The sequence below is a fragment of the Blennius ocellaris genome (genome assembly GCF_963422515.1).
Source record: "Blennius ocellaris genome assembly, chromosome: 8".
Lineage (NCBI taxonomy): Eukaryota > Metazoa > Chordata > Actinopteri > Blenniiformes > Blenniidae > Blennius > Blennius ocellaris.
In genome coordinates, this window is record NC_137657.1 from 11,329,610 (window position 1) to 11,347,776 (window position 18,167).

General features: G+C 43.8%; 1 protein-coding gene across 1 annotated transcript; it reads left to right on the plus strand.

The window, feature by feature from the left end:
- The first annotated feature begins 7,806 nt into the window (after nucleotides 1-7,806).
- Nucleotides 7,807-17,874, plus strand: adar (adenosine deaminase RNA specific). The gene is made up of 14 exons (XM_080500959.1): nucleotides 7,807-8,246; nucleotides 8,899-9,206; nucleotides 9,943-10,138; nucleotides 10,497-10,693; nucleotides 11,150-11,285; nucleotides 11,449-11,684; nucleotides 11,871-12,027; nucleotides 13,109-13,277; nucleotides 13,533-13,626; nucleotides 13,750-13,866; nucleotides 14,012-14,322; nucleotides 14,436-14,548; nucleotides 15,016-15,143; nucleotides 15,922-17,874. Exons 1-14 carry the CDS (start codon nucleotides 7,878-7,880, stop codon nucleotides 16,265-16,267), a joined length of 2,877 nt encoding a protein of 958 aa, XP_080357085.1. The 5' UTR covers nucleotides 7,807-7,877; the 3' UTR covers nucleotides 16,268-17,874.
- The last annotated feature ends 293 nt before the right edge of the window (nucleotides 17,875-18,167 follow it).

Consider the following 18,167-nt stretch of genomic DNA (forward strand, 5'->3'; position numbering starts at 1 on the left):
CAGATGGTTGGCCCATAATTCAGATTAATAGTCACTTGATGTCCATCCAGCCTTTATACTATCTATCTATCTATCTATCTATCTATCTATCTATCTATCTATCTATCTATCTATCTATCTATCTATCTATCTATCTATCTATCTATCTATCTATCTATCTATCTATCTATCTATCTCTTCTATACCACTCTGTTATATTCGTAGATTAGATTAGATTAGATTCAACTTTATTGTCATTACAAATGCAACAAAATGCAGTTTAGCATCTACCAAGAAGTGCAATATTGCAAGTATCAGATAATATTATAGACAGATAAATATATATGCATACCAATGTACATTCATATATACATACATATATATACATACGTCTATCTATCTATCTATGTGGCTGCACACAAACGGACTCCACAGTGAAAACACATCCTGACATGCAACAGCAGCACATGTGAAACAGGAAGAAAAAAAACAACAACCCAAAAAACAACAAAAACCCACAGACCAGTTCGAGTGCAGTCTGACTGAACGCAGCAGTAGAAAGTCACTCACCTCGGAGCAGAGTCGCAAGAATCAACAGCCAGAGAGCCACAGCTCGCCTCATGCTGCATCCCTCTGTAGGAGCAGAGAAAAGAAGATGAGGGTGGGTGAGATGCATAAAAACAGAAGCGTGTTGAGACAGAAAGGCGGCAGAAAATAAGTGGAGGAGGGTGGAGGGAGCTTTGCACAGAGAGAGAGAGAGAGAGAGAGAGAGAGAGAGAGAGAGAGAGAGAGAGAGAGAGAGAGAGAGAGAGAGAGAGATGTGTGTGTTGACAGAAGAGGTGTACCCCGACCTGCGCTCAAACTGCCTTCATTCTCTGATCCTGCAGTTTTCTGTCAGTGCCTGCAGCTCATCCTCAACCATTACGGACTCATGCATTGACATTTGTTAGTGATCATGGACCTCAAAAGGAGCTGCACGTATCTCAACCACTTTATATTTTGCATATTTGAGTCCAGCCAAGTATTTTTTTTTTATCTAAATTTTCCAAGAAATGTAACTTATATAAACGTAAACACTCTAAATCGATATAAATGTCCTGCTATTATTCACACAAACGAGCAACGTTTCAGAGCCTTGCTTTGGTCAGAAGTGACATTAGTGGATTCACAGTGTAATGCTGACATCCAGAGGACATGACGGTAAACTGCAATATGTGCTTCTATTCCATCCATCTTCGATTCTGCTTTATCAAACTTTAGGGCTGCAGTTGCTTGGAGGTGGCACCAGCAGATTAATAGATGAGGCCGACTGTGCAGTCTATCTATCTATCTATCTGTCTGTCTATCTATCTATCTATCTATCTATCTATCTATCTATCTATCTATCTATCTATCTATCTATCTATCTATCTATCTATCTATCTATCTATCTATCTATCTATCTACTATCTATCCTTCTACACCACTCTGTTATATTCCTAGATTAGATTAGATTAGATTCAACTTTATTGTCATTACAAATGCAACAAAATGCAGTTTAGCATCTACCAAGAAGTGCAATATCGCAAGTATCAGATAATATTATAGACAGATAAATATATATGCATACCAATGTACATTCATATATACATACATATATATACATACACATACAGGGAGATGGAGCCTATCCCAGATGACTGCAGCCAAAATCAGGGGTTTTTATATTCTGGGTGATTGTATCTTTTACATAGACTGAGGTAGATTTCAACCTTACTCTAAGAAAAATAGGCAGAGAATGGCAAAATGACGTGTGAAGGCTTTAAAGTGAACAAGCTCCAGAGCAATGATGCATTCAAATTGACCACTGTGAAAGTGCGACATCAAACAAAACAAAACAAAACAAAACAAAAAAACCTTGGCATCCCTGCCAAAAACAGATAGATTGCCAGCTTTGCCAACATCAAGAGAGGCTGAGTAACACTTTCTGTTGCTGTGCTCCATGTGTCGACACACAGGAACACAGCAACTTTACAATTGCTGTGTTCGTATCATCATCATCATCATCATCATCATCATCATCATCATCATCATCATCATCATCATCATCATCATCATCATCATCATCATCATCAGTAATATTATTGTTATTGGAAACATTTTACTCCTAAAGCTTGAAAGACTCGAACATTGGATCTGACGCATAAATAACCAGTTTAGAACATCATAAAATGAGCTAATTCAAACTGACTGTGGAGAAATGCAGAAGGAAAAAAAACACAAGGAGCACATGTTGTTCTCTGTTATTGTCTTCTGTCGGAGTCCAATAAAAATGTGTCCTTCAAGTAGTCAATACGTAAACGATAAGTGTGCCGCTCAAACCTATCGGAACCTTGCCCGTGAACACTACGTCACTCACACGCGACGGTGCCTGTTTGTGTGCGTCGCAGACATTAGACGTGTTCTCTCTTTGATTGTTTCTATCGCCGCATTAAACGTCCACGAGCCACCGGAGCTCTCCGCGGGAAATCTGCGAGGCCAGGTAAATGCACGAAGCCGCGGACTGCCCTCGAACTGTCATGGTGGCGTTCACGTGAAGTAAGACGTCCCACTTTCAGAGATACGGACGCGGCGGGCTTCCTGGGAGCAGCTAGCAGGCTAACGTTAGCCGGAGGAGGCTGCAGCCGCTGGCCGCCGCTGCCGGCTGCCGGCTGCTCATCCAGTCCCTCCCCGACTCAACAGATCTCCTCCCCGGGGTCTTTTCGATTATAAAACACACACGGGAGCGGTTCAGTTTGAGGCTGTGTGCTGCCGTTGGCCTGCTTGTGCTCCTTCAAAAGTCTGCGTCAAGAGACAACAGTTTGCGGTTTTCACTCTATAAACGTTTCCAAACGATAAACTGGCATCGGTTTATCTTAACTTCTCACCACGGAAGTAATCATTAAACCTGCCATCTGTGAAGGATTACTTTTACTTTAAGCGGTCTCTGTCTATTTGCATCTCAATAATACTGTCCATCTTTTCTGTTGTTTACTGAATGCATTTGTTAAATGTGAATTAGTAAATAAATACCTGTCCAACTCCGGAGAAGGTAAACAATGGAGGCTCAGTGATCAACAGATGAGAGCAAAATGTGTGATCAGCTTTTATAATATATTGTTTACCAAGATAGTTATATTTGACACGCTTTAATTTGAATACCCTGCGTCTAAATATAATATAATTGCAATGTTAGCAGAACGTTAAATTAAAAAACGTCTTAAGCGTGTTTTGTGATATTAAATGGACAATGATGACCTCCCGTTTAACCTTTGAAGTTTCTTTATTTACATTTAATGTAAGTAACAGTATATTAACTTTCTATACAATGCATCTCGTCGGTATTGTTTTTACCGAAATCCTTCCCTTTTCAAATCAATTCTAGGTTGTTGCAGTAAACTTGAATAATAATAAACTGAGATTCCCTATTAAGAATTCACCCCTATTATTAAACCTAAGCGGCAGCCATGGTCATCTTGTTTAACTTGTGTCAAAACGCAAATGAATATCAAACCTTGTTCCGTCCGTCATTGTTTATAGAAACCCAGATTCTCTCGGTTATTCATGTCGATTTTTCGTTACCATCCTGTTACTAAACACCAGGTTCATACTGGAAACTACCAGGCACTGGTGTGCTATTTGCATCTGGCTCAATGTATTACATTACTACTGGACTCCCATCATTTTCCTCCCCTGTTTTATTTTTGATGTGAGAATCTGATCTGAGCAGGTGGCGTCTGCCTCGGAGAGGATGTCCTTGTGCACCGTGACACCTTGTCTCCAGTGCAGGGTCACTCCTCATAACAAAGATCAACCATAAACACTGATAGTCGGGAAGTGCCTTTGTCAAACGCTTTCCAAACGCATGCGTGTGCAACACGTGGTCGCCTAACCCGCCGGTCACGTGACTCGCAACAGAAACCTAAACTTTCTTCCGAAACGAAAACGAAACGAACTCGCGTTGCTCGGTTTCTCTTCCCTTACGTGAATTGTCTGGTGGACGTGCCCTTTTACTTTACTGTTGTAACAGCTTTGCATCATTTCAGGCCTTTATAAGAGACCTCGGTGTGGCTTTCTTTCAGAAAGAAGGGGCATTTCAGAGGAAGACGTACAGATTGGATTAGTGTTTTCCTTAACAGTTGTTTCTTTGTATTCTTAGTGTACAGGTTTTGCAGTCCGTGTCTAAAAAAAGGGGGGCTCATATTTCTTTTCCTGGAGTTGTCAATCTTTATTTCGAGAGATCTGATCGATGGGGAGCTGCTGAGCCATCTTTTAACTCTTTTCCTCTCCAGACTGAGACTTTGCTATCAACTGCTGTAGGTGAGACCAAATCTGAGTTGTGCTTCCTTATTCGGGCTGTTGCTGCAAAAGAGGATGTGCTCAGTTTCATTTTCGATGTAGTACTTGTAAGCTCATGTTTTTGGACCTGTTTTTCTTGTTGTTTTTTCCCCCCTGTAGCCTTGCCAATAAATCTGTAAAGGTGATGGATTATGTAAGATTAATGGATCTTACTTCAATCAGGCCATAAATCAAACGTCCTCTAAACATGTCATCTTATTTATCTTGATATTTTTTAAATAGTGGCGTTTTTTCAAGCTGTTTAAAAAAATAATCAAAAATATTTGGTATTTAAAAAACAACAACATTTAAATGTACATGAAATGAAACTTCCTTCTAGGCTATTTGATTATAAGGGTTAAAAAAAACACATGATGTGGTTGGCTATGGTTTTGTTTTTTAATATACCTGAACAGACAAGAATCATCAAATATTAACATACCGGTAGTCAAAATAAAACAACTTATCAGAATCACATTACTTTAATAATTTCAGGCTGAAATTATTTGTTGTGGCCATTTGTTTAACTCTGGCAATAATAAATCATATCTATACATATTTAATCGAAGGAATAATATATCATTATGTAGACATAGTGAGCGGGAATAAAAAAGACCCATATTGTCAGGAAATAAGTCATTTTAAGTGAAGAATTTCTGTTTGGGAATAATAAAGTATTTCTTTTTTAGTAAACTCAACTCGATGGATGCTTGGATAGTTATTTCAATTATATGTAAAATAAAAACAATAAACAGAAGAGAGATCTCTGTATTCAAACAACAATTTCCTAGGATTGAAGAAGCCATAAAATGCCTTAATCAAAGTACATCAACGTGTCCCACACAGATTTTCGTGTTCGGCTTTACATTTAGCCATAAATGTAGAATTCGTCGCTGTTTTTGTAACTTTGGCCACAAATGTTCAGGGAGCATGTCTTGTGAGTTTCTCTGTCCTTAGTGCATAACTACAGATCACCAATCCTTTAACCCTCGCCAACACCCACGACCAACAGTGAGAATTGTCCTTGAAGTGCTGAAACATCAGCTCACCCAATATGACAAGAAAGTGCAGGATAGACTCTCATTAGATGGTTCGTGTTGGTGAAGAATTATCAGAATAGCCTGAAGTGTATCAATGATATTCATTTATTTCTGGACGTGACGCCACAAAGTGCACAAGACGTGATGTTGATTCTTGCCTGTGCTTTTGTTTGGGAACAGTTGACAGAAAAGCCGAGTGACTGCAGACTTGGAACAATCACAAGTTGTTATTTTGGTTGTCAAAAGTAGTGTTGCGTCAGGGTGAAGATGACTCGGGTCTTCAGGCTGCCTGCCCTGTCGGACTCTATTACTGTGATGAAGCTACGCTGTGTTTTATTAACGTGGTGTCCAGGCCTGCTGGGCTCTGTGCGACATACAGTCAGCCATGCTGACCAGGCCAGCCGGGATGAAACCCGATTCAGTATTGGGTGTCTTCTTGTTGTCCGTCTCACTGATATAGACATTATTGAGTGTTGTTAGCAGTGACACTCGAGGCAGAATCAATGTTTTTTTTTTTTTTTACCATAGAAAGATATTTGAAATTTACACTCGGCAGCTTAAAATGAACGCTTCACCTCACTGAATATATTCATGTGTATTTTTATTAGATGTTGGGGATTATTCAACCTCTGCAAGAAAAAGAAAAGAACGCACTCTCGTCTGGAGTGCCACCTAGAAACGGTCCCGGCTGTCACTGTCGTTTTTCGATGTTCTTGTGTCCTTGGCGCTGTCCTTTTTGTCTGCATCATTGTCTCACTTTCCCCCTCTGCTATAGATCCAGACCCCCGCATTAATTTGTATGGCCAGAAATAATACGGAATAGTCACAAGAAGGTTTGAATTATTAATCACAACCCTTTTATCCTGGGATTGCGTTTCATTGTGACGGGGAGCTACAGTGTGTCACCCTGCAGTATCCTTGTAGATTTACTCTTGTGTTATAATCTGAGTATATGTACAGCAACATCAACACTGTTGTCACCTTTTGGAGCTTATTCTCCATCTTCCATCGCAGCTGCACGTTTGATTCCTCACTTTGTGTTCAGCTGCATTTTGGAAGCTGAAGTGTAGTAATGCTAAAAAACTTGGCCTTGGCGCTGGTATAGATTTGCTGTCTTATCCAAGGATGCTCTTGTGACTGCTTGAAGGGATGCCAGGAGGGTTTGAAATCGTGTTCATTGGTTACAGAGATGGTTTTCATTTCTTTCTGTTGCTGAAACTTGTCCTAACTTTGGACTTTATTGTGTTTCAGGTGCTCAGTGTGCGGCTGTTGTTGCCCTGACGCCCTGTTTGTGCTTTGACGACGAACGCTAATCCAGAAACTGCACAGGCAACTGCAGCAGCCCCCTTAACGCTCAACCCCTGCGCTATGAGCAGAGGTAGAGGAGGGCCTTACAAGGAACACTACTATAGGCAGCCACCTTCCCACCCGCAGGCCAAGGAGAATTACCTCAGACCTGGCCAAGCATCAGACTTCACCAGAGCGGGCCCACATCAGATCTTGCATCCAAATTACTACAGCAGTTCAGGTCACCCTGGAGTACACTTACAGCCCCCTGCTCCCCTCACCCCCAACAGCCCCAGTAGCTCATATAGCCAGAACCACAGTGTCACATTCACACCCAATTCCTTTCAATACAAACAAGCAGCATTCCTAAGAGGGCAGAGTTCTGAGGCACCGCACTTCCAGGGAGGCCCACACAGAGGGGGGCCCTTTTTTCCCGGCAGACCAGCTTGTCCAGGCTACCAACCCCAGTCAGGTTACAGTAGCTATCCAAACCCCAGTAGCAGCCCGAGAGGTAGAGGGGACTATAGACAAGGTCAGAATTTTGTATACCCGCATGCAGCAGAACCCTCAAGAGGAAGATATTTCCCCCAGCATCCGAATCCTAACCAGCACTACGACAGACAATGGGGTGCCAAGACTGACTCCGTCTTTGACAACTTTCAGAGGTTGTCTCTTCACAACAGAACCAGTAAAGGACCAAAAACTTTTAACAGACGGTCTTCATCTGGCTCCAACAAAGTTGACATCAAGCTCACGCCTGATATCCAAGAGCAGGTCCTCAGAGCTTTGGTGGCTTTGAAGCCAGATGAGAGGATTCCCGCTAGGATTTTAGCCAAAAAGTTGCGTCTCCCCAAGAGCATTGTCAATAAGGCTCTCTATGCATTAGAGCACTTACAAAAGGCTTCTAAACAAGGAGAGACCCCTCCTGAGTGGTCTCTGTACAGAATACCTACCACTGGTGAAAAAGAGCATCTCTCAGAAGCTCGAGATTCGTCTTCAAAAGGCCCTCGAACTCCTGAAGTCAAGGTTGATCCAGAAACAGAAACCAGGGTAAAGGTTGAAGAGGAGGGCTCTGACACTGAATCCATTTCTTATTCCAGCACTTCGGCTGAGTCATTCGACTCTGAAGAGTACCAATCCTCACCAAACAAACAACGCCGCCAAGAACAGCATCCCAGCCCAACAAGCTCCCCCGATCCGGAGCTGAAGGTTGACATGATGCCGGATCAGAAGGAGCTCGTTATGCGGTACCTCTTTGAGTCAGGGGAGGCAACCGCACTTGTCATAGCGAAAAATCTGGGTCTTAAGAACACCAAGCAGGTGAATCCCACTCTCTACACTCTCGAGAAGCAAGGTGACATCACCAAGCATGGAGAAGTCAACCCGCCCACGTGGGAGCTGTCCACTCGCCGCAAAGATCGAATGGAGAGGAGCCTCAAAGCTGCACAGAGCATCGCCAAAGCGGAAGTACCGATGGAGGACGAGGCGAGTAGTAACAACGAGGGAGGAGGTTCCACGTTAGCGATACCGGGCCTTGAGCCGGTGCTGGAGGATTGTACACCAAAGCAAAGTGATAACGAAGCGGTGAGTGAAGTTTGAATGTGTGCTTCTTACATTGTTCTCAGTAGATTCTTCAAAAATGTTTTGTTAGTCTATGCTGAAATGATTGTGAAGCAAGTTTTTGTGCTTTTTACATCAACGAAAAAGAGGGAAAATGATGCATAAAAACCTCCAGACATGCACAAGTTAATAATAACATAAAGTTTGTAGGAGGACATTTTGTTAAAGCAGTTTCAAGTGCAAGTCGCACATTTTTAGTGCCCATAGTGAAGCCTTCGCAAAGATAACGGAGCTTAGTCTTGACGTCGCATTAATAACCTGATAGAGGTTGATGACAATGTGCATGAAGACCAATTCAACGAGTTTGAAATGCTCAGACTAGTTTGACATTGTAAAGCTGTTATCTCGCCTGGTTGGAGAAGATAACACAGCTCATTATAACAATGGCTCTGCAGGATCTGCGTCCAACTTTGCTTTATTGAAGGTAAAAGCTTCAGGGAGTTCATACGTTGAACTTGGTTAAACCAAGCCTCGGGATGCAAAATGAGGAAGTCAGAGCAGGGAGCGATGTACCTCAAACCTCTACGGACATTTAGAATCTACTCTGTTGAAAATTGTAATTAAAGGCTTCCTGTGGCTGTTTATAAACGCAACGCTGCTCTATTCCTCCGTGTAGCAGCCCTCCGTCACCCCGTGCAAAAGCAAAGAGACCAACGAAGGGCAGTGGGCCACCGACGACATCCCAGAATTCCTCAACGCCATCCGCAGAGAGACGGATGCCGATAAGCACATGGTGGAGAAGTCGAACGCCATCGGCACCGTCGCCGTGTCAGTGGCTGCGCCGCCACCCCAGAACCTTTGGGCCAAACTGCAGGAGGTGAGGCTGAAGAACCCCGTCAGCGGCCTCATGGAGTACGCCCAGTATCTGGGCCAGAACTGTGAGTTCCTGCTGCTTGACCAGTCGGGACCCTCCCACGACCCAAGGTCAGTCCGCTCTCATGTTTTGTTTCTTAATAGCTTTGCAATATTTCGATTCCTCTGATGTTTTATTCACCAACTCACTTTTCATTGCGAAAGCTATCTCTTATTGTGTTAAAAAAAAGAATTCATACCATCATGCAGATTAGATTAATGAAAAGGGGGCTACACTGTGTCAGGAATGAACATTTGACGCTAAATTCCATTTAGATATTTAGGCTTGATGTTTTTAAAATGTCACGAACGAGAAATACACATTTTATTAGTGAGAAAAAGATGGGCCTTCTATTTTTCTTTCACCAAAAAACAAATTGCATCAGCAATGTAGAGAAACACAATTACATATTTTATTTCAACAATTATGGTGTTCTATCTACGGCTGAAAAACATATCAATTACAATTTTTTTCCTTATCTCAGGCTCCAAGACACGGCACGAAGCAGAATTATTGATGAACATGCCCGTCTCCATTATTACATCAGAGTGAAACTGTCTTTAGCTGTGTCTCCTTTAAATATTATTTAGCTGTTGAATGCAAGCATCATTTACTCTGTAATGCATCGTTTGATTTATTTTGAGGCATTTTAAACCTGAATGAGTTATAACATGTCGCTACGGCCTATCTTTAAAGATGACATTTCCGGAATGAAAAGTAGGAATGAAATGTACTTTGCTTCCTCAGCTATATATTTGTATAACAGTATATCAACATGCAGCTTTTTTTTTCTTTTTCTTCCGTTAGGTTTCGTATGCAAGTGATGCTCAACGGGAGACTGTTTCCAATCGTAGAAGCTTCCAGCAAAAAAGTTGCAAAGAAGGACGCGGCGGCGGCGACCCTGCGTATCCTCGTTGGAGAGATGCAGGGCGGGACGAGCGCCGGGGACGAAGGACACGCAACCACCGGGGACCAACCGGCCGAGGTGCTCGCTGACCCCAGTGTGAGTTGTTCAGTGCAAAAATAAACCTCGGTGAACCTCGTCTGTGATTGGACAGTCGGGACTGCAGCTCTCCCGAGGGGAAACTGCAATGAGTTGTATGAGTATTTCTTCTTTTTCTTTGATGCGATAAAAGGCCCGGGGGTTTGGGTCATGAGCAGTACACATTGCCACTTCCTGTCAACTGTTAACTGTCTGTTATTTAGTCATAACATGGTAACAGTTATTGATAGGCTTGTTGCTTGTTAAGTGTCACGATTAAAGTTTAGGTAGCCATATATTCGGTGATTATTATTATGAGTTTTTGGCTCAAAGTTTATCACTTAACAGGTCGATGATACTTTGCGTCTTCTTTTTACAGGGTGCGGTTGAAAACACAGGGGCCACGTTAGGGTCCATTAGTGTGGAAGGCATGACGGAGGGACCTCGTCAGCTCCTGTCCCGCTCTCTGCCTGGCGGGAAGAATCCGGTGTCTGTCCTGATGGAGTACAGCCAGCGCAGTGGGAAGCCCATCGAGTTCATCATCACCGGGCAGGCAGGCCCCCCGCATGACCCCAGGTACTGGCGCTTTGCACCAACTCCAGGAGAAGACGTTGGCCTCCACGCTCCATGGTTGTCATTTTGAGATCCTCTTTGCAGTTCCTCAGACATTTCTGCTCCAGGGAAGCAGTTATTTTATGCTCATGCTCTCCTCGGTCTTGTAGTCATATGACAAAGATACAATCATGTCTCTGTTTGTCTACTCTTTTCAGTTTTGATTAGTTTTGATTAGTTCTACAACCTTGGTTTTTGGGGGGTTTTTTCCTGTTAACTTTCTGAAAAAAGTTGTATCTTTCTGTTTTTGTTACTACTGGTAGGAGTTATTGTTATCCTGCCACATGTGCTCATTTATTTAAGAATAACAAGTACTAGATTAATGAAGTGTGAAGTGTGTGAGCTCAATCACAAACCAATATAATTATCCATTACCCATTCCCTCTTGCACTCTGTTCACCTTCCCCGTCCTGCGTTCAGGTTTATGTACAGGGTGAAGGTTGGAGAGAGCTTGTTTGCAGAGGCCTCGGCTCCGAGCAAGAAGGCAGCCCGCCAGCTGGCAGCAGAGGAAGCTGTCAAAGAATTAATGGCTGACGGGAGACTGCAGCTCAACAAGGTGCTGACTGAGGCGCAGAAAATACTCCTATTAAGTTTGAGATCTCTAAAGCGTAAAGAAAGATGTTGTTATCTCCATCACATTTTGTGCAACAGTTAATTGCTCTATTTTCCTCCTCCTCCTCCTCCTCATCTCTCTCTCTCTCTCGCTCTCTCTCCTGCAGCCTCAGCTGCCACTGGGCACTTCTAGCGATGGAGATCTGGGTGCTTCTGGGACATGTGCCTCTTTGCCGCCCCTCACGGCAGATGAGCTGCGAGCGGCTCACGAGGCCGGGGTTGGGGACCTCATCAACCACTTGAACAACAATGCAGTGTCAGGTCTTCTGGAGTACGCCAGAGCCCGGGGCTTTGCTGCTGAGATCCGGCTGGTGGGCCAATCTGGGCCACCACATGAGCCCAAGTATGTGTGAGCAGCTGCACGAGTGCACAGAATGTCTCCTTAAAGATGCAAACGGCAGATATTTGTTAAATATTCTTTTTGTAACTGAGGGCTATGGGGGGAGAGGAGGGAGGGAGTAGTATCCCTTCATACTGTAGCTTCTGTGTCAAAACCTCTTCTGTTTTTCCTTTCTCTGCCTAATTCCAGGTTCACCTATCAAGCCAAGCTGGGCGGACGCTGGTTCCCTCCAGTCTGCGCATCCAACAAGAAGCAGGGGAAGCACGAAGCCGCAGATGCCGCGCTGCGCGTTCTCATCGGGGAAGCCGAAAGGGCAGCCCGCACTGGGGAGCTTATCCCTGCTGAGGTGCGGGATTTAGAACAGTTCCCTATATTTCATCTCCAGTGTTGAGAGCCTGGCAGCTTCAAAAGAGCTTCTCCTCATTCATAATGGGATTAAGGCCGTCCATAATGGGATGAATGAAATTGCAGAGCGTAGCAGCAGGTTTTCTTTTTTCCTGATTACCTGTGCTGAAAAGTTGAGCTGAAAGCAATCTGCAGTAAATGCCAGGAAGATAATCAGCAAAAGACCCAAATCAACTGCTATGACAAAATAGCAGAAACAAGTTCATAAGTAATTGAATCATTTAACATGATTCATAGCCAGTGTGAAGTAGGCTACACACTTACGTGGCAATTCAATTGCGAGAGCTTCACATGTAGAAACTGCTTTGCTACGATGCTGTAAAGTACAGTACTGTACAGATGTGTGTATATACTGTATTAATCTAACAGGATTTATTTTTGAAGAGAGTATCATACTTCCAGTCATATCAGAGGTGATAAAAGTGAAGCTTAGTGAGTGTAGCTTGCAGTTTTTAACTTGCATAGAAAAATTACTGATTTTGAAAGTTGAATAAGTTTGTTTTTGGCTCCGTAGACATTGCATTTGATTTGTAGAGGACAGAAACACATCTCTTTATTGTATAGGCCACAGACCTATGATCTAGTGTATAAATATGATCTCAATGGAGTCCTCATCCCAACGCCAATCTGTTTGGGATTACATAAAGAGACAGGGGAAAGTGACCTAAATATAGAGAAGATCTGTGATTATTCTTTAAAAGTGTTTTAGACAATGTTCTTGTAGGGAATCTGTCTGCAAGTTCAACCTTTTAGGGTTCAGAAATCAGCCACAGTGAATACTGATTCACTTTGGAATGTGTGAAGGGATAAAGATTAACTAACAACGCCACCACTTTGAGAGAATGTTTGCCTAAAGCTGGCCAATGTGAAATGAAGCATTTGTTTTCTAACGACATGTTGTGACATCAGTTTTTTTCTCGTGCTAAATTCTGCACACATGGAATTACGAGGAGGAGATGATGTTGATTATAGATGCACTCTTACAATGTGTCTCATCTTGCATTTCTTTCTTTGGCTTCCAGCTGCCAGTGAGCGGCAGCACTTTGCACGACCAGATCGCAATGTTGAGTCATCAGCGTTTCAACGCCCTGACCACACGTATCCAGCACAGCCTGCTGGGACGGAAGATCCTGGCCACCATAGTCATGAGAAGAGGGGAAGGTCTTGGAACTGTTGTCAGCCTTGGAACTGGTACGTCCTTCTCATTCAGCATATGACCTACAAAACAGGTTCAAAATCAAACAAGGAATTCTGTTGAAACGGGGGAAAAAAAATTGCTGTCATTGTAGTTTTCCTTGATGTTAAGTTTTCTGGATATCTGTGCTCTCAGGCATTCACTGTCATCAAGCCACAACACAACTAGGTCACTGCAGAACTGAGGGGCATTGTATTGTCGTGTACTTTGACATTGAGTGTCCTTTTTTTCCTTTTTTCCCCTCCTGTCAGGAAATCGCTGCGTTAAAGGCGAGGAGCTGAGCCTTAAAGGGGAAACAGTCAATGATTGCCACGCGGAAATCATCTCAAGAAGGGGATTTGTTCGGTAGAATCTCATCTCTTCCTTCTTCATCCGTGTTTTTTCTTCCTCTTCTAAAAATGCCCCACCTTCCCTTCAGACCCAACCTACGGGACATTATTTATAAGTGGTTGTCTCGTCTCCTCTTAGGTTTCTGTACAGCGAGCTGCTCAAACACCATGACGGCGGAGATGACAGTATATTCGAGCCGACACAGGACGACAGGCTGCGGGTTAAATCTGACATCACCTTTCACCTCTACATCAGGTGGGCGATCATGTTTTTATCCGTCCTTCAGAGTTCTCCTCTTTCTTTCTTGTCCATTCGTCTGATGCCTTTTTTAAGCGGCGGGTCACTTTGTGCGCGGGCGTCATCCAATACCTCACGCCTCTCCTTTGTCTCTGATCTGCAGCACGGCGCCTTGTGGCGACGGCGCCCTCTTTGACAAGTCGTGCAGCGAGGCGGGAGACGAAGTGGAGGGCCACCAGCCTCTGTTTGAGAACGGCAAGCAGGGCAAGCTCCGCACTAAAGTGGAGAACGGCGAGGGGACCATCCCCGTGGAGTCGAGTGCCATCGTGCCCACCTGGGACGGCATCCAGCACGGGGAGAGGCTGCGGACGATGAGCTGCAGCGACAAGATCCTGCGCTGGAACGTCATGGGCCTGCAGGGGGCGCTGCTCACCCACTTCCTGGATCCAATCTACCTGAAGTCCATCACACTTGGTAATGTCAGCAGTTGCCTGGAAAGTTGCACAGATGAGTGTCCGACTTGATGCCACCGAAACTAAATGACCTCTCCTTCGCTCTACTCCGATTTCTGTCTCTTCACCCCTCAGGCTATCTGTATAGTCACGGCCACCTGACGCGAGCCGTTTGCTGCCGGCTGGCCAGAGACGGCGACGCATTCACCCAGAATCTCCCCTCTCCCTTCAAGTTGAACCACCCCGAGGTAATGGAACACGTTTTTGGCAATGTCACACTTGGACATTAATCAGGAATATTGAGGTCGTTCTCACTAAATTCTTCAATTTAGTTGCCAGCTCTTCTATTTGTGCCCACACAGCTGTTTTGTTGTGTGTCCCCCCCCCCCCCCCCCCCCCCCCCACCCACCGCTCCTTTTATTTAAATTTGGCTCATTCATCAATTAATGAAGAGTATGCAGGTCACTGTCCAACTGCCGGGAAAGAAAAGAAGTATTACAGCAGCTGGCAGCCGCACAAATCTTGTTTTTTTTTGTTTCGTTTCATATTGTTGGAACACTCACATCAACTGGCTGCATTACCTCACTGATACGTGCATTACAAGGCTTATTTTGGAATTCGTGTTTGACACTGAAGGACAAAGTGCACCCCCACGGATCTAAACGTGTCCATTCTCTCCTCGCTGTCTCCCCCACACCACACGGCCGGACTGCAGGTGGGCAGAGTGAGCGTGTACGACTCCACACGTCACACTGGGAAGACCAAAGAGTCCAGCGTCAACTGGAGCTTCCCAGACCAGCATTGTGTGGAGGTGTTGGACGGGACCAAAGGAAAACAAGACGGGTACGTTTGAATGGAAAACAAAGCACTGAAACACGTTATCATGTTGTTTCTCAGGGTATTGCCTAGTCGCGCGTCAGGAATGCACCACTTTGTTATTTGTGAGGCCAATAACTGTTTGTCCTCACAACCGGAAGGCCACATTGTGACCATTCCACCACACGATTTATCAAGATTATGGCTATTGTCGTCATTTGATGAAAGAAACCAGCTGTATGTCTCAGCATGCATGCATCTCCTGAAAATATATTTAGTAGTGCATCATTTCCAGTTGGTGTTTGAATCAAAAGTGGTTCAAATGACTCTTTGGCTGCACTGTGGTGCAAGAGCGATACCTGCTATATATCAATTTAATGCTGCTATGCAGACCTTTTGCAATTTCTCAATTTTAATGGGACAAAAGCTGTACTTTATCTCTGCCGAACTATAGATTTTCAGTGACGTCACAGCGTTTTACAATATGTGGTTAAAATGCTTTCCATGTGTTGTTTAGATAGTTAATTCTCATGGCGTCACGTGACCAGTCTTGCTGGGATACCACGCGTCTTTTGTTGAATAAAAGCTGTCGAATTACGAAAGCCTTCATTCGGCAGCAATTAAATCACCCGAAGCGCTCAGCGGGCATTGACGTAAGCTAAATGGGAATCACTGCATGAACAGGAGAGAAAGTGTGTCCTACCAGCATGCCTGACAAACTAGGATGTTTCTCCCAACTGTAACGTCTGTTTCTGCATTTTTAATCAATATGAAGCTCAACGGCCTTCAACTGTCTCCTGTCTAGCAACAAACTGGCCGTGTCCCGTGTGTCCAAGTCCTGCCTGTTCGGTCTGTTCCGCGCTCTGTGCCAGCGGTGCGGCCGAAACGACCTGCTCTTGCTGCCCTCCTACGCCCAGGCCAAGATGTCGGCCGTGTCCTTTCAGTCCGTGAAGCAGCAGTTCTTTGAAGCCCTGAATGTCCACGGCTACGGCGCGTGGATCGGCAAACCGCTGGAGGAGAAGAGCTTTGAAGCCGGGGAGGGATCCGGGAACAATGAAGCCAGCATCTCCGTGGGATACGGAAACAGTAGAAACGGAGGAGCAACTGAGTTTAAGCAGGACGAGGCATCGAGCACGGCGGGGGCGCTCTAATATATAAGTAATAACGTGGATGGGTATAAAGCACATGGCAGTGGCAGATTGGAAAAAGAGAGGTGGATGTTTCAAAAGAGGAGGACATCAAACGCAGTGAAGCCAGCGGCCAGAGCTGTGTCTCCTCAAGCTGCAGAGGAGGAGTGATGGAAAAAGACATTATAAGTCAAGGGCAAAGCCTAAAGGCTGAGGGCGGCTGAGAAAGAACTGTAGGGTGTACAGAATATCATAAACACTACGTGGGAAAGAAACTAAAGTCAGTGTGTGACCATGGCAGACACTGCTACAAAGCTGGACTCCATCGATGTACAGTTTATTATTGGGCCCCGATTGCAGTTTAATTTTGTTTTTATTAAAGTGGATATATATATATATATATATATATATATATATATGCTTGATGTGTTTTATCACCTTTGCAGTTGTAGTCTGCTCCTGGAAGGGTTCCCACTTTTTTTTTTTTTTACTTTCTTTTGTGTAAAACAGCAGGTTCACTGAGCTGTTCATTACCAAAAACTTTTAATGTCACGTAACAGTGTTTGTAATCCTTTTTCATTTATTTTACGAGTTTGTGCATGTAATGCTTTTTTTTATTTTTTATTATTAATACTCCCAATGAATGGCTACTTGGTTGAGGAAGCAATCGGGTGCCTGTCAGCAGGACATTTTGGTTTTTAAAACTGCCGTGACTATTTCTTCCAGGAAATTAGTCCTCACTCAGTTTGCAGCCCCCCATCTAATTGTACAGAACATTTTGCTGTTCACCAGAACATGAATGAGGACATAAACGGTCTGCTGACTAACATTTGTTGTCAGATATTTCAGGCCTTCAGTCCCACACATACTCTGAAGGCTCTGGTCCAGCTGTAATGTGAACATGGACTGTAAACCCCACAACTGTCTTTACTACTTCACATATTGTTGCCATGGTTTCCGTTCCTGAAGCGTATTTCATTGAAGTCCTCAGATCGGTCTCAAATTTTGCTTTTCAGCATTTGTGTTGAAAATAAACAATGTCACGATCTCCACGGACAATATTTTTGTTGATTTTGCTTGTGTGTGTGTGTGTGTGTTTTTCATTGTCTCACTTTTTTCTTGAGTTTTGGGGTCTTCAGAAGCGGGTCATGCTGCAAAAGCCTCAACAGTCCTGCCTGTATATCGTGTGTGCATGTTTTTTTTTTTTTTCCTTTTACATCACGATATAAACAGACTTTCCGGTTATCTCCGATTATCCGGTTATCTTAGTTGTGTCTGTTCTTGATTTAGCTGATTGATGCAATATATACATCAGGTCCATTCAAATACATGAACACACGACAAGTGTTACAGTAGGGTCCAAAAGACTGAGGCAAACTGAACTAACTCGAGCATCGAAGACGTTTGTTTTGGTTTTTTTTGTTTGTCTTGAAAGTAAAGAGACGTTAAACAAGAACTGAGATGTAATGTGCATCTCCCTCTCCCACTCTATATGTGTAGGTTCAATGTATATATCTTGTAAAGCGTCTACACTTTGCTTTCCTGAAAAATGAATGATTGAAATTTCATATGGTGTGTTTTTTTTACATATAAATTTTGGACAGTTTAAAATAAAACCGGTAGCAGTCTCAGTCTGTTTTGTCATGTTTGTTTTATTTGGATTATATTTGTGCAGAAACAACGTGAAGAAAAAAACAAAGGCAGAATATTTAGAGTGTGTAAATGATGTTAAGAAGCCGGAGCTCCTGTTGTCAGGGCGGCGCTTCGCTGCACAGCCTCTTGCAGTGCTTCAAACAATCAGCAGGTGGAAACGTACACACACCTTATGCCTCCGGGTCTTGTTGGCGTGAAGAACAGGCTGCAGGAGCCCCGATAATCATGATGGAAGCGACACATAAGTCTCTCGACGCAATGACCTGTGAGC